The sequence below is a fragment of the Anas acuta genome, chromosome 7 (genome assembly GCF_963932015.1).
Source record: "Anas acuta chromosome 7, bAnaAcu1.1, whole genome shotgun sequence".
NCBI classification, from domain to species: Eukaryota; Metazoa; Chordata; class Aves; order Anseriformes; family Anatidae; genus Anas; species Anas acuta.
Genome location: NC_088985.1, coordinates 14,243,283 through 14,258,203, shown reverse-complemented (window position 1 = coordinate 14,258,203; position 14,921 = coordinate 14,243,283). Strand labels below are relative to the sequence as shown.

Sequence of the window (14,921 nt, the reverse complement as noted above, 5' to 3'; positions counted from 1 at the left end):
AATCAGAAACTAAGTTCTACTTTTCTTGAGGTACACTTCATTCCTAGGAGCTGTAGAACAACCTCTGCAGCGCCTGCTTAAATGCTTTTTCTTTGAGCTTGCACTGTACATTAGGAACTCTCAGGCAGGCGTTTTTATCAAATCTGAATACAGAATTGGTCGAATACTGAGTTAAGAAAAACTTGCACACGTTAACAGTAATGCAAATAACAAAAAATAAAGCAAGCTGTCATACTGCACATATTTTATCGACTACTTGTAATTTACAAAAATATGTTTATACTACAAATGCCTCCTCTTCACCTTCACCTGTAGCCAATATTACAGCTTCACTAAGTACACAATTCTCATGGTCATCACTTCCCCAGAATTTCCTTAAGCCTCCAAAATTCATACAGCCAGTTCCCAGGAAATAATGAGCAAGTTGTGGATTATTTTCCCAAGCATTTGTGGGTTTACTATGAAGCTTTAGCAATCCTACAAGAAGCTCCAGTTGCCTACAGAACCACAATGCATGGCAACAGTAGTTTTGACACTTGATATCCACCCACACAACACACAAATTTCCAAGTACAGCACTTCCTTTCCTACAATACCATGTTTTAACATGCATTTCAATTTTCCTTCCCCCATGCCACAAGAGTACCTGAAAGAGAATTATTTCTCATCATGTGTTATAAGCTAGCTATAGGTAATTTCTTAAAAAAACAAAACAAAACAAAAAAAAACACAACAAAAAACATGTATGTTGTAACATATATTATATCCTGAACACTTTATTTTTTCTTCTTAAGGCAGCATAAAGTACATGTCAAAATTTCAGAACTTGACTTGTGGTGGTGAGAAAGCAAACTTGCTTCCTCTACAAACGAGCATCAACTAGCCTGGGAAGTCATTTTCATAAGGTACTGACAGTTTCAGGTCATTCCAAAGCATGTTACTACAGGAAGAAAACCATCAGCTGAAATCCACCTTAAATGTATTTCTACTCTCAGGTGCAGAGAAGCTTCTTATATCAGAGTCCGTACAAACAACAGATGGTAAACTACTGGGCAACTCTTTTGCTAGTATTTCACCTACCAATTTAGTTATCGAGACACGCAGCACTGATAAAACACTTTCTTAAATTATGATTTCTTGCTATTTCTTGTTTTTCTATCTGGTATTAAACTTGAGTGCTATGTAACAATTGGAATATGAAACTCATTATTATCAAATATCAGAGGCCTCCTAGGAGGTGTTGATTCTTTGTCTGCTTTGTGCAAAAGTTTAAAAAGTCCTGTTCCAATATTCATTGGAATTCCCATGATGATGCATTCAGAAACACCTGGGGAGGGAAAAAAAAAAACAAAAATACATTGAACACCCAAATAGTAAAGATTTACAAAACCCTTAAATATTTTAATTTGCCCATTCTGAACACATTACCTGTAACATCTCTTTGAACCTCACATCTGAAGGCCAAGGCTCCTCACTACGTGAACTTAAATGTTATGGTTATCAGAATGTTAGATCATTATGTTACTTAATTGGTGCTACTGCTATTCTAGATACCCAGGGAAAAATTCAATCTAATCTAAACACAACCTCTAGCAATGAAAGAGCTCCAGAAGGTTTTGTTTTTGTTTTTTTTTCTCACAGAAGACATGTTCCATTTGGTGCCAACATAAGAAGGTACCACAGCAAAGTCACTTCATATTTATTTTTTTATTAACTCAGTGCAAAGACTTCAGTCAAATCTGACCAAGCTCCCTTGAAACTCCTGCAATTTCCTGTTAAAAAGGTGTACTTCCTACTTCAGTTTGGAATTTTTTTTTGATTTATTTATTGCATTTTCATTATTCAAAAAGAGCTTGGTTTGAACTCAAAGACATAGACTGTCTCTATTATTTTTCATAGCTACAAAATTTCACAGCAATGTTCTGACTTATCTTCCAAATACACTGATGTATACAATTCTTCTAAAGAATAATCTATATTAAAAGTAAGCTACCAGTGTTTTTACTTCTGCCTACAGTTACGATCCAAACACAAAATTTCACACATACTCAGGAACATGAGAATACTGTCCTTCATATAAGCATTTAAAAAATACATCTATAAGTCATAAGGAACAGTACATCTGAATGCACATCGTAGGATGAAAACTCATTTCCTTAAAGTTCTGGCAAGATTTGATTATTTCTTCCTATGCAAGTGAAGATTCGGTATTTTCACTCTTAGTCCAGTGTTGCATTTCTACATGTTTTCCAGCATTATGCACATAAAAAAAAAGAATATGTAATAGAAATCTTAGGCGTTATTGTAAGTCCCACCTCCTTACGTACCCTTACAGCATACATGTTGCAATGCATAAAGGAAACACCTTTCTTAAACTTAACTAAGTAAAGCTTTCCCAGTTTTGCATAATAACATTTCAAGATGAGCCAGCCTCTGAACCATGTGAACAGCATTTAGATTTCTGAAATCCTTCTCCCCTGCTAATGCTTGCAATTATATAACCAGGAGCCCTTCCTTCCCCACTTCCTTTTGCAGCATCTGGCAGTAGTCACACATAGCAGGAGATGTATGGACAGAACATGCTGCTGTAACAACCAAGAATGTTATATACGTGCTCAGTTTAATAAATTCTAGGAACCCATTCTGCCCACTGAAAGGTGGCATCAGCAACTTGCAGAAAAAAAAAACACATCATGAATCAGCATTGCCCGTTTTTCTCAAAGGAAAAAAAAAAGGCCTCTTAAAATATGAGAAATTCAAAGGTCACATTGTGTACAACTACTTCCAGACATTCTGGAGAATCACCTATGCTGATAGCGGGCACATGCTCACTTTTCTTGGCCATGTTTATACGTTTTCCTCCTCTGCAGATGCAAGAATGTGAGATACTCTTTTCATAGCAATTCAAAGAGATAAATAGTGATGACCAGGTCAGGCAGCAGCACAGCAATTTTTCTTATAAGCAAGCCAGTAAATCTCTTCTGTTTTGGGACACAGACAACCATTTTCTGTTTTGTCCACTCTGTTTCCTTACTTGAACTAAACCATTTATATAGAAGACAACATGAAAGTATCTTTGGTTTCCATATAATTCAAAACAGGATCTTACTAGGTCAGTAAGGACATAATCATTCTACCATAGGATTTTTGCTTTAACCCTGGGCAGATTGATAAAAAGAATTAATAAAATCCCACCCACATGGGAGGCTGGAGAGCCTCCAGTGACTTAAAATGCAGACTAGTAATACAAATATTTCTAACAGATTCCACTGATTCAGAAAATATTCCGTCTACAAAGAGCTGACTGCCCTTTTTAAGACCATCAAGAAATACACACAAACTAACAAACCTTAACCTAACACAATCATTTTTATACTTCAGTAGCACCCAGAAACTCTAAATGAGTAGTTACAGCTCCTGGACTGTAGGCCTTAAACACTTGATAAAAAGGGTGAAAGATATTTGACTTCTTTTCCCAGTTTAACTTACTAGATAGAGAATTGTTAACAAATAACTCCAAAAGGAGAATGAAATCTGGGAGGAATGTTGTTAAAGGAGAGGAAAAACAAAACTAAACAGAAAATATTTCCATTCCAAATAATACATAGTAGAAATGTCAAACTGAGACAAATGTTGAAACAAATTCTTATCAGATTCCTTCATTACTTCAGTGAAAAGACAGTTTAGTGGACATTAATGTTATCTCTAAAACTTAAAAAAAAACACATTTAGAAATAAATTTCTCAGGACAGGGACCATCTCTGTTCTGAATACTGACAAAATTCACCTATATTACCTGAAAAATAAATGTCTTTCTACTTCTCTGGAAACTTAAATATTAAGTGGGGTACCAGATTCCTTAGGTAGCTCTAGGTGTTGAAGATGCACAAACTTTTGCAATTGAAAAAGCATAACTACTGATAATGGGACAAATGTCCTGGTATTTCCCTTATCTAAGTAGTGAGAGACAGAAAATCCACATAAATCCACGTCTACTTTAAGGAATGTAAGACAAATGTCCAGCTGATCTCAAAATCTCTGACGGAGGTGAGAAGTAGAGAAAAATCCACCAAATTTCTAGGATCAGGAAGCATGGATCAGCCTCAGACCTGAAGTTTTTGACACAAGCCGAAAAGAAAGCTTAACGATGCTAAAAAATCTAATACGTGTTCATGAGCTTTACAGCTGCTGAATGAGGACCTCAAACAGCAACAAAATTTGCAATACCTACCACAAACAGAATCCTTCTGTCCAAAGTAGGCAGCATCAAAGAGATGGTCTGCAGTCTTTTCAAAAGAAGCCAGCATCAACACACTTTCCTTCATTTTTGCCAGTCCAAACCTGGTAATACCCAGCACTTCACCCTTGAGTAATAGAGAAACCCAAAGAAAGACTCTCATAACAGTGGCTCAAGTTATACTTGTTGAAGAAGCAAATCAAGTGAACAACAGAAATGTGTTTTGCACATGGAACAACTAGTAAATGAAGTACTGTCTATAATATAGCATTTTTGTAATAGGCTGCTTCACAGCTAGACATCCAGAAGGTTAGTAGTTCTGTAGTAACAGATATTTCAATGAACCCGAAGAGAACACTCATATACTACAGAACCAGTTATAACTGTTATTAATACTCTTTCTTCAGACAGTATCTTATTAAGATTGACAGAAACATGGACATGAGAAAAAACAGATCAATTAGGTTGCAGAGCCACAAACTTCTGTAGTCTCTCACAGCAATGCTATGAAAGCACTATACTCAAGCTACTGCCTATTGTCTCCTGATAAATTTGATTTCAGCTGCCAGGAAATTACAGAACATGTAAAATCTTTATTTTTTCACTCTCTGGAAAAAAAAGAAAAAAGAAAAAAAGAAAAAAGAAAAAAAGAAAAAAGAAAAAAAGAAAAAAGAAAAAAAGAAAAAAGAAAAAAAGAAAAAAGAAAAAAAGAAAAAAGAAAAAAAGAAAAAAGAAAAAAAGAAAAAAGAAAAAAAGAAAAAAGAAAAAAAGAAAAAAGAAAAAAAGAAAAAAGAAAAAAAGAAAAAAGAAAAAAAGAAAAAAAGAAAAAAAGAAAAAAGAAAAGCTTTTTTTTTTTTTTAAACTATCTTGGTGTATCTCTGCCTCTTTCTAACAAACATCCGAGTTATAACTGACTCTGCAGTTTTGTAGCACAAGTCAGAAGTACAGACAAAAGAATGCATGCATGCTAGGAGTCCAACAAGTGTAAAACAGTGCACTCCAATGCCCTTTTTCCTCATGGTGTGGCAGCTGTGCACAGCCAACCCTGGGGACTGTTGCAGCTCAGTACAAAGCCCTACAGTTTTGGGAGAAGTCTCAACTTCTCCATCCATTTTACCCAAATTAAACCCTTGCCCTCTGGCAAAGAGCAGCGGAAAAACTGGACTTCACTAAGTGTACTTATATATACCTTTTTTAAAAAAACAAACAACCCCACCCGCCCATCCAAAAAAAGAAAAAAAAAACAACACAATACACCACCACCATTTCAGATGCAAAGGAAGAAAAAAAAAGTTAATAAAGAATGGATAGGATATTTTTATTAACAAGTTCTGGAAGCCTGTTTGTACTCTAAATGTAATCTGTTTCCATCTAATGTCTGTATTCTTAGGCTCATCTACACAGTGCAGCTGCTATGAACCACACCCCATGTGGTTTTCTGCACAGCAAGCCTTAAATTGCATGGATGGTTATTCAGACAGTTGATTTTCATCCTACAATTTTTAAGCTTCAGATTTTGAATATGAAACTATGATTCTCTACTCCTTATATCAACTTGTCTTCTATCAAAATAGAACATTTATCTGCCCTCCAAGAACTAGATAAAACATTTTTGTTTGATACACAATCAACAGTATTTGGTTTGTACCACTTACAATTCTTTAAATCTGTAACTGGAGTTCCTGTTCTTCAGACCTGTTCTTCTCAAAGATGGTAAAATTAATTTGTATAAGCAGGTCAATGTAACATTGAGAAAAAGCACTGTACAAACCTTGTAAGTCATTAGATCAGACAGTAACATAACATGTCTCCTGTCAATGCTCATACCATGGTTCACCATTGTATACTGAATCTCATTGATAATGGTGGTCCGAGCAGCTTCAATTCCTAGTGTTTTTTCTACCTGCAAAAAAGATCAAATAGACTTCATAAAAACCTTGGAGCACATATATGTTCCTGGAACAAATACCATCTGATGTCAGATAACACTCTATTTCCATTATTATCATTTTGTATTTCTTTGTTTTAAAAGTATTTATAGAAAAAGCTTTGAAGTCCGCTGCCAGACAAATTATTCTCTTGTGTTAATGTATTCTGACAACTATTAGTGAAATCAGGCTTGATTAGATATAAATTGTGGCATCTGAGCACAAACAAGCACTTGTAATCAAGATTCTACTGAAAAGAAAAAAAAAAAACACAAAAAAAATAAACAAACAACAAACACCACCACAATATACGTTTAAACATTACCTCATAAGTGTTGTTAGAAGATGTTTTTGTGCCTTTCACTCCATGAGTAGCCATAACAGCTCGCAGATTATCACCTTCAACTAGGAGTTTGTATTTTTCCTTACCACTTTGTTCATCAATATGGATGACAGCTCGGGAAACCTCTGGTATACCTTGCACTACAACCTTCACAAAACAAAAACCCAAGTAACTTGGACTGACCCTAATCAGTATTCCAACTGATTTTGAAGCTTCACTCTTTGGCGTAGATAGTGAGTTAAGATATATATGAAATCAGATTTCACTCTTAAATATGCCAGTACAAACGTAATGTTCACACTGTACTATTAACCTTACTTAGTACCTACATTTTCTATTTCATTCCAAATATCCTTACATTCAGACCTATCTCTCTGAAGAGTAGGTCCACACAATTGAAAGTGCATCCTGCCAATAGTTAGGTTCACTCATCAATATTTTTAAAAGCAAAAAGTAGACAGTTATCCTCACACAAAGCTGCAAAAACATCAGATACTGTCAACGTGGTTCAACTCAAGATGGAGCTACAGGAAGATAATCAGTTCATACATTTACAACTGCTGCACTCAGAATGCTTCAATAAGTGTTGTAACGAAGGCTATGTACCAAGGCTTCTTTTTTTATTTATAACATTTAGTGACAGAGTCTTAGTTTCAACTGCACGTCAGTAATAAATATGCTCAAATTACCTTCAATCTTGTCAATACTGATAAGAAATACTTCATCTTTCCACTATAAAACCCCAGATTATTGTTCCTAAACACCTCCTAAAACAGAGTCTACATTTTTACCTTTGGTAATTCCTCTTTCAGGGACTGCAATACATAATACATTGAACTCTTGCTATTTTCACGAGGGGTCACACATACAACTGCTTCTCCATGGACAGCAACATCCCCAGGCTTCACTCTGAGTTTAGATATGCAAATTGAGTAGCGCACAGTCTCTGCATTCACCTGCAGGCAAGAGTTAGTCAGCAAACATCTAGATATCTCTCAATATATGTCAATGTGCTCAAAGACATGCAGCAGTCAATATTTCTGCTCTTTCAACAGAAAATCAAAAGTGGAATGTAGAAAAAAAACAACATAAAACCAATAACTCTTACAAGTTACATGACATACCATCCTATACTGAAGGTACATACAGGTTTGTATGTTCCTCACAGACAGACAAAAAAAATCATTCTTGTATTGAAAATGACACTAAGAAACTAATTCGCATTCTAATTTCCAAATAGAGGAAAAAGTTATCTGATTTACAAGTTGTTGTTTTTTTAATTAAAAAAAAGACACAATAGATTTAATATTGGCACAGGACATCCTTGGTTTTCTTTCTATTTTCAGTTTCATGGGTCTGATTTTTGTTTCCGTGCAAGACCTGGATCCTTCCCAAAGCACATTCTGATTACGAGCTCAAAAACCTACCTCTAATCTCAGTAGTCTAATACGCTCTAGAGACAGCTTCACTAGGATGAAACAATCATCTGGAAGAAACACTTCTTCAATATATTCTGAAATCTTAAAAAGGACAAAACAGTTAGTATGTGAAAACGGTTAAAATGCCCTATCCTGGCTAAGATTTACATTTAAGGCATTACCAATAATACAATATTTCCTACCTCTCCTAATAATGTTTTCTCAATTCTTCCTTTAACCAGACGAGCAAAATCAGGATCATCATCTTTGTCCAACTGTGCTGTTATAATAGGTGTGCTACAAACAATAAACATGCAAGAAAACAGATTTAGGATATAGCAATTTGAATTAAAGCTTTCCTTATGAAGCTTATCACATTATCTAAATTAATATTAAAAAAAAAAAGGAAGACCTTCAGCTTCCTCAGTCACTTTGAACGAAGTTATCATTTATGTACTGCAGGATGGCAAAAATAAACAAACAAAAGAGATTATAATAATACATTAGGGACTATTGTGATAGCCTACAGAATTCCAGTACTGCTTAAGAATACCTCCCAGGTAGTTTTGGCTACCACTAAACAATGGTAAGCTTTGTAACATGAGAGATGCCTAACACAATATTATAATTAATTAACAAGTTTACCTAATTTAATTTCAAAAAAAAAAAAAAAAAAAGAAAAAGATACACTACCACCAAAAGAAACAAACAAACAAAAACAAACAAACAAACACATTTCTAATTTCTGTCTTTAAACCATCACTTAGTTGTACTGAAGCTAGATTTTTCTCATTCGGGTGGTGTTCTATGGATTCAATGTCATCTAGCATGTTACTAACAACAGGGAAATGCTATACTATAAATCCCAGAAATCAGAATGTTAAAAATTCATCAGGTTTCACTTCGGCAAAGAGGAAAAGAAAAAAAAAAGATTAAGAAATGAAAATCAAACCAAACCCACAATGTTAGTACCTAATTGCCTTTGAAGCATTAATAATTTCTTTGATTCTTGGCACACCCAAAGTAATGTTCATTGAAGCAACCCCTGCAAAATGGAAAGTCTTCAGTGTCATCTGTGTGCCAGGCTCACCAATACTCTGTGCACAAAGGGCTCCTACTGCAGAACCAGGCTCCATCTGTGCCCTGAGAAAGAAATGGTTTCATAAAAAATACAGGAAGATTCAGAACTCAGTAAGGCTTGCAATCCTACACAAGTAAAGACAGCAACTCTTCTGGCAGATACAAGAGAAGCATATTACTTTTTAGAGAGGTTAAAAGGTCACCAATACTCAAAGACACTGGTCTCATTCAAGGCAAGAGCATGCCTTGTTATATACACATTCCACAGCCCCACAATAACATCCCTAACAGAAAAGATAAAATGCTTGGCTCCTTCTCCTCAAAACCATCAAGAAGTAAATTGTGGGTTTGCCATTCATGGAACTCCCGTACATTAGTATTTCCAAAATTCCCCTTTATATTTTGAAGCAGAACAGACCGTTATTTATTTATTTATTTATTTATTTATTTATTTATTTATTTATTTATTTATTTATTCTTTAATAAATTATTATGCAGGCTGCTTCTAATCAGAGCAAAATCCAAATATTACTGCTTTCTTGTTTCCACATAATTCTTAAGCCATATTACTTACTTCCCATTCAAGTTATGCATGTAATGGGTCATTCCCACATTTGCGTCTTTCCAAAACTTCGGTTCTAATAACTGGTTGTCATTACAGGATAGAAAATGAAGATGGCTACACTATATCATGCGATCTCTAACTGGTTTACAATTCTTCCCTACAGTTTTCTTCAGATCATTAAGCTAGCATTCTTAAGACTCACAAAGTGTCTGATGTGATTAGCTTTTCTAGAGCAAACACAACCTCTGAACTTAAAGCTCAATACCACAAAGATTGTTATTGATTTGAAACTGACCTATTCAGGTCAGTTTCTGTTTAAATAAATAAATATAAAATACATAAATAAAATATATAAATGAAATACATAAATAAATATATCTATAAAATATAGAAATAAAATAAATAAATAAATAAAACTGCTCATGGTCTCTTTGGAGGTTTGCAAAAATCTCCTGCAAGAGGAGGAGGAAGGGAACATGTTGCTATTTAAACAATATCCTCTCCCTCCGAATCACATTGCTTTTGGCTTTTACCAGAAACTGCTGTCAAAATGCAATTTGTGGATATAACTGGTAAGGAAATACAGAAGAAAATTGTGCCTGCAGATATGACTAGTACTATTTCAGAAGACAGGTGCCCAAATGCAAGCAGATTGTGTCAAACCTCAAGAACTGTCATACAAGGCTCACCACTGCCTTAACAGATCCACCTGTAGATGCTAATGCTTGACATTTTGGCATTTAACCTTAGTCTTGCAAATTTCATGTCACCGGGGAAAACTGTTTCTTGTTCTTTATTTGTTTTGTAGTAACACTAAAACCAACATTTTCAGAATAACAATAGCAAAGACTCAGTTTTGAGTTACTCCTAGATTGCAAACAAAGCAACAGATACTAAGCTGGCAAAATAAACAAGCAGAGAGAAAATAAGCCCCAAACTTACCTCATGTATTTGTCCCTACATGTCTCTAGAAACTTCTCCAGTTGTGTTGGTGTAATCCTATCCAACTGATACAAAACTCGTGGCTGAAAAGGAAATGGAACAGTTGGAGAAGGAATAGCTTATGAAGATGGAAAATAACTACATTATTACCCCCTTGAAAGTGTTTACCTCTGTTGTGCCATTGTCATTGATCCCATACTTGTCCCTTGTTTTTTTTATTTTCTCAGAAACACCTTTGATGAATTTTTTGATTTCCTGAAATTACATGAAAACAACAGTAAGCAAAGTTATGTTCTTCATATTGAGACCTTAAGTATGAAGGTATTTGATAAGAGATCCAAATGAAATGTTTAGAATAAAAAATTATCTGTACAATATGAAGAGAGAAACATCAAAACTTAACACACACACCAAATTCACTCTTGTGTAACCACAAATTAGTAGCAGCACATGAGGAATATGGTTGACACTGAATAAAAGCATCCTTCCTGAGCACACACTGAAAACAAAAGACTTGACAATGGTTGATCCTTCCTTCCTACTCACCACTCACCAAAACTTCAAAGTTCTCCCATCAAAAAAAGTCATATTAAGTAAACCCTCAAAATCATTATTTTCTGAAAATACTGACACAAAAACCTTTCTCTCTCATTTCTTAGTATTCAAAATAAGTCAACGTGAAAAGACTGAAGCAATAAAATAAAGAGTGAAGAATACCTGCTTAATAGGTTTCAGAGATTTAAGACGTACTTTAACAGGGAATAGGGAACAAAAAGTAAATAAAATACAAACAAACACTCAAAACTGATATAAATATATCAATCTACCTAGTATAATTCAAATATCAACTTCTCCATGCTGTAGAGAGGTCTTGAAAAAAAGTGCATTCAACATGTAATATTAATACATGAGCCAGTCACTTTCTTATTAGATTATGCCGAAGTATGTTTTCACTGGAATAGAAAATGAAACAAGACCATTGGAAATATATCCAAAGTTTCTATGAAACACCATTCGGGCTTTGGGTATAGATATGTACACTAGAAGTCATGAAATATGATTAAGCTTGCTCACGCAAGTGGACTCTGTGTAAGTTATTACCATAAGAGGCTTACCAAAACCAAAACGTGAACAATAAGCAAGAGGGAATCATTTCCATCTACTTCAATAACGATTTAAGGAAGCCTCTGCGGAGGACCAACAAGTCAGATTTTGAGAGTCCATTTGTACCCTGACAGCCCGGCCTGCTAAACAGACCAAGTATCCCTTCTTCTTCACTCAGTACTGAACTCTTTCCAACTACTGCAATAACTGAGCACTGAAAATTACTTGCAAAATTGAGTAAATATTTGAGCAACTGCCCTTTTTTATGACTCCATTCATAGACAATTATCTAAACACAATATATCATAACAGAATCCTCAGATTTTCAAAATCTAACACTCTTAATGGTATTCCAAGTATTTGCAGACAGTTCATTATGTTCTGTGAATACTAGCGCAAAGTTCAAATGAAAGAATTCACAATAGAAATGTGCTGCTGGAATGGATGCTTCAAGTTTTTGTCCAGTTGGATGACACAAGTTGCATTCATACATTTCTGCCCCTTTTGCCCTGTAGTAAGTCACTGTAATTCACAAATGAAATATTGTGTGACTCGGAAGATTTTTTTGACCCTGAAATCTTAAGATAATTTTTTTTTCTAAAATAAGTTCTAAGCAATAATGTGGTATTGGCAAGATTAATATTTTTAATTTGGTTGGATTTAAAAAAAAAAAAAGGAATACTATAGGACTGGTGAATACTGGAGAAGATCACTCAGAACACTTTATCTAGAGAGAAAACACAGCAGAGAGATCCTTTAAAAGTCACTCCACTTGGAAAGATGCTTCTTTTGTGGAGGGGTAGAAAGAGGAAAGGGAAGACAGAAAGCATGACACTAACTTCTCCCTCCAGAACAACATAGACTAAGCTCTTTTGTGTTTTCATCTACTCATACAAAACCAGGGGAATAATAATAGTAACAACCACAGGAACCCAAAAGCCTTGTTATACTGATGGAAAAATTCGTCATGTGGCCATATGCGCTAAGTCTGCAGTTGGAAAGACAAAACACCAAATTAGCATTGCACAGACTGTAAATACCATGGTGGCCTATTTTATCATCAACTGTTTCTCTTTGACAGTCCCCCAGTACTAAAATATATGTGTTTGTTTGTTTTTAAACTTCTAACAAATTAAATCATTCTGTTACATATCTTCCTGCAGAGTAAATGTAGGGTACTCTAATGATACGTTATTTCCTTGTACTAGAACAAAGAAAGAATGGTGAGAAATGTATGATACATCTCTGAAGAGGAATGTTTTCCATTGTCAAAACGTTTTACTCAAGCAAAAGAGAAAATTAACTATTCCTCTCAACTTTCATTTATATTTTGGCACTTTATGTAAACTATGGCTTAATTGACGTTAAAAATAAAACATAGAGACAGGCTAAGCAGAGTCAGCTGTCTGAGTTATCATCTTCAGTGCAATGCTCCATCAGCACACCTATGCAGCTCCCACAGCATGCTCAAGAAGTCATTTTTCCCACAGTCCAAACCTAGAAAGTTTTTTTGTCAGGACAATTTTACCAAAAAGGCACCAAACTGACTCAGTGATCTACACAGCCAACACTCAGTGAAAATAGCAGTTTGCATGCATCCAGGGTATAAAGCCTCCTCACTTGTATATGTGGTACATGTACCATTTTTACGTATCTGAAGCACTGCCAATTCCAACGCTGAGAAGCTCACTGAATTACTACTGAATTACCAAGTGGTACAGAACATCCCACGTGATTCAGCAGGAATCCTTTCAAGCCCAGTCAGACCCACCAGGCAAGTTCTCCATGTGCCACTCACTGTCTAAGCCTTTTTTAGATTTGCATCACACTTCCTAGTGCTTGTCTCCTACCATCTCAAAAAAAAAAAAAAAAAAAAAAAAAAAAAAAAAAAAAAGATTTATTTATTTCTAGATTCTGTAGGTTTCTAATTTTTTTTTGTAATTTCCATATAAAGAAAAATATAAATTTCCCTTTAGCTGTATCTTTACATATTCAAGTATGCTTGCATTACAGCATTAAGCCCTGATGAGCTGTTCCAGCCAACAATATACTTTTTCATCAGTTTATTTCCCTCCAGTGCGGACACAGCACAGGCTGAAAGAATGCTAGTCTGCTTGAAACAGGCTATTTGGACATCCCGTTTTCTAGACTGGAGTGGATAAGGCCATTATAATAACCTCCTTGTAAAATAACAGCAGTAAAAATGTCTCTGTTCTGGAAGGGAAAGGTAGAGGAAGGGAGAGGAAAAGATCAAAAACCTCATGTTAATATCCATGCAAATTCAAAGAATGAGTTTTACAATGGAATGTTGTGTACCAAAGGAAAGGTTCCTCAAATTCTCAAATTCTTCAAAATCTTCCAATTTGACTCTGGGAATTAATTCATTCATGGTTTTCATCACTAAAAAAGGACTCGGTCAAATTATTGGGATGAACACCTACCTCAGAATTTAACAAGCAGTAATGTATATATGCTAATCAGTTACTTTAGCACTATACACACATCTTTAGCTAAAAGCACTAACATTAATGCTCACACAGTGCACACACATGCTACAATTACCTCATTATATTTTTCATAACCTGTTTCAGTTAATGTCTTCAAGGACGAACAGAAAAAAAAAAAAGAAAAGGAAAGAAGAAAATGTAACCGTATCTGAAACTTAAAAATCAGAAGTGAAGCTCATAACCATTACTGTGATGTAAATAAATTACCTTATTTTCAGAAGGACAGATATAATTTTTACTGATATAATAAAAAAAGAATCACACCTTAAAAAGAACAGCATCATCTCTGAAGCTGAATACCATTGTGTATATATATATATATACACCATGGTATATATACCATATATAATTTTATTTTTTCTTTACAGGTGCATAAGATATAGAGAGTATTTCAAATACATATATAATAGATTTTTCTGCTCTGCTCCAGCAGTGTAGTTACAAATCCAGTTTCTTACTGGTTTTGTCACCTCACAGTTCTGAAGCGCTCTGATCTACTCAAAAGAACCCCTCCAAAAGCAGGTTACTAAATTCATATTGTAGTCATTGCCAGATATCAGAAAGTTTGTCAAGCAAACATTTTCACATATACACACCCGGGTTAACTCTACAGGTTTTAATCAATTTCTCCTAAAATATGAAAGTATCTATACTTGAGACTAAGTACTTAAACACTCAATACTCTTTTGAACAGTTTTTCACAAATCAAAGTGAAAAGCCATGTGAATGTTCTCTCATCATTGGAAGACATGCAGGTATCTCCCAGAAGATAAAGCGCTTTCAAGCAAAACACTTAA

At 34.7% G+C, this 14,921-nt stretch overlaps 1 protein-coding gene across 3 annotated transcripts in view; it reads right to left on the bottom strand.

Moving 5' to 3' along the window:
• Positions 1–702: 702 nt before the first annotated feature.
• Positions 703–14,921, bottom strand: part of POLR3A (RNA polymerase III subunit A) — a 35,216-nt gene continuing 20,997 nt past the window's right edge. Inside the window, exons 22-32 of one of the 3 annotated variants that reach the window (XM_068689374.1) lie at positions 14,180–14,215; positions 10,682–10,768; positions 10,514–10,596; positions 8,899–9,069; positions 8,130–8,223; positions 7,936–8,028; positions 7,300–7,464; positions 6,491–6,655; positions 6,009–6,140; positions 4,232–4,364; positions 703–1,327 (exon numbers count right to left, since the gene is read on the bottom strand). In XM_068689374.1, coding sequence (XP_068545475.1) covers positions 1,179–1,327; positions 4,232–4,364; positions 6,009–6,140; positions 6,491–6,655; positions 7,300–7,464; positions 7,936–8,028; positions 8,130–8,223; positions 8,899–9,069; positions 10,514–10,596; positions 10,682–10,768; positions 14,180–14,215 — 1,308 coding nt within the window. In that variant the 3' untranslated portion in view covers positions 703–1,178. The other 2 variants (XM_068689377.1, XM_068689375.1) reach the window with 2 other exon arrangements.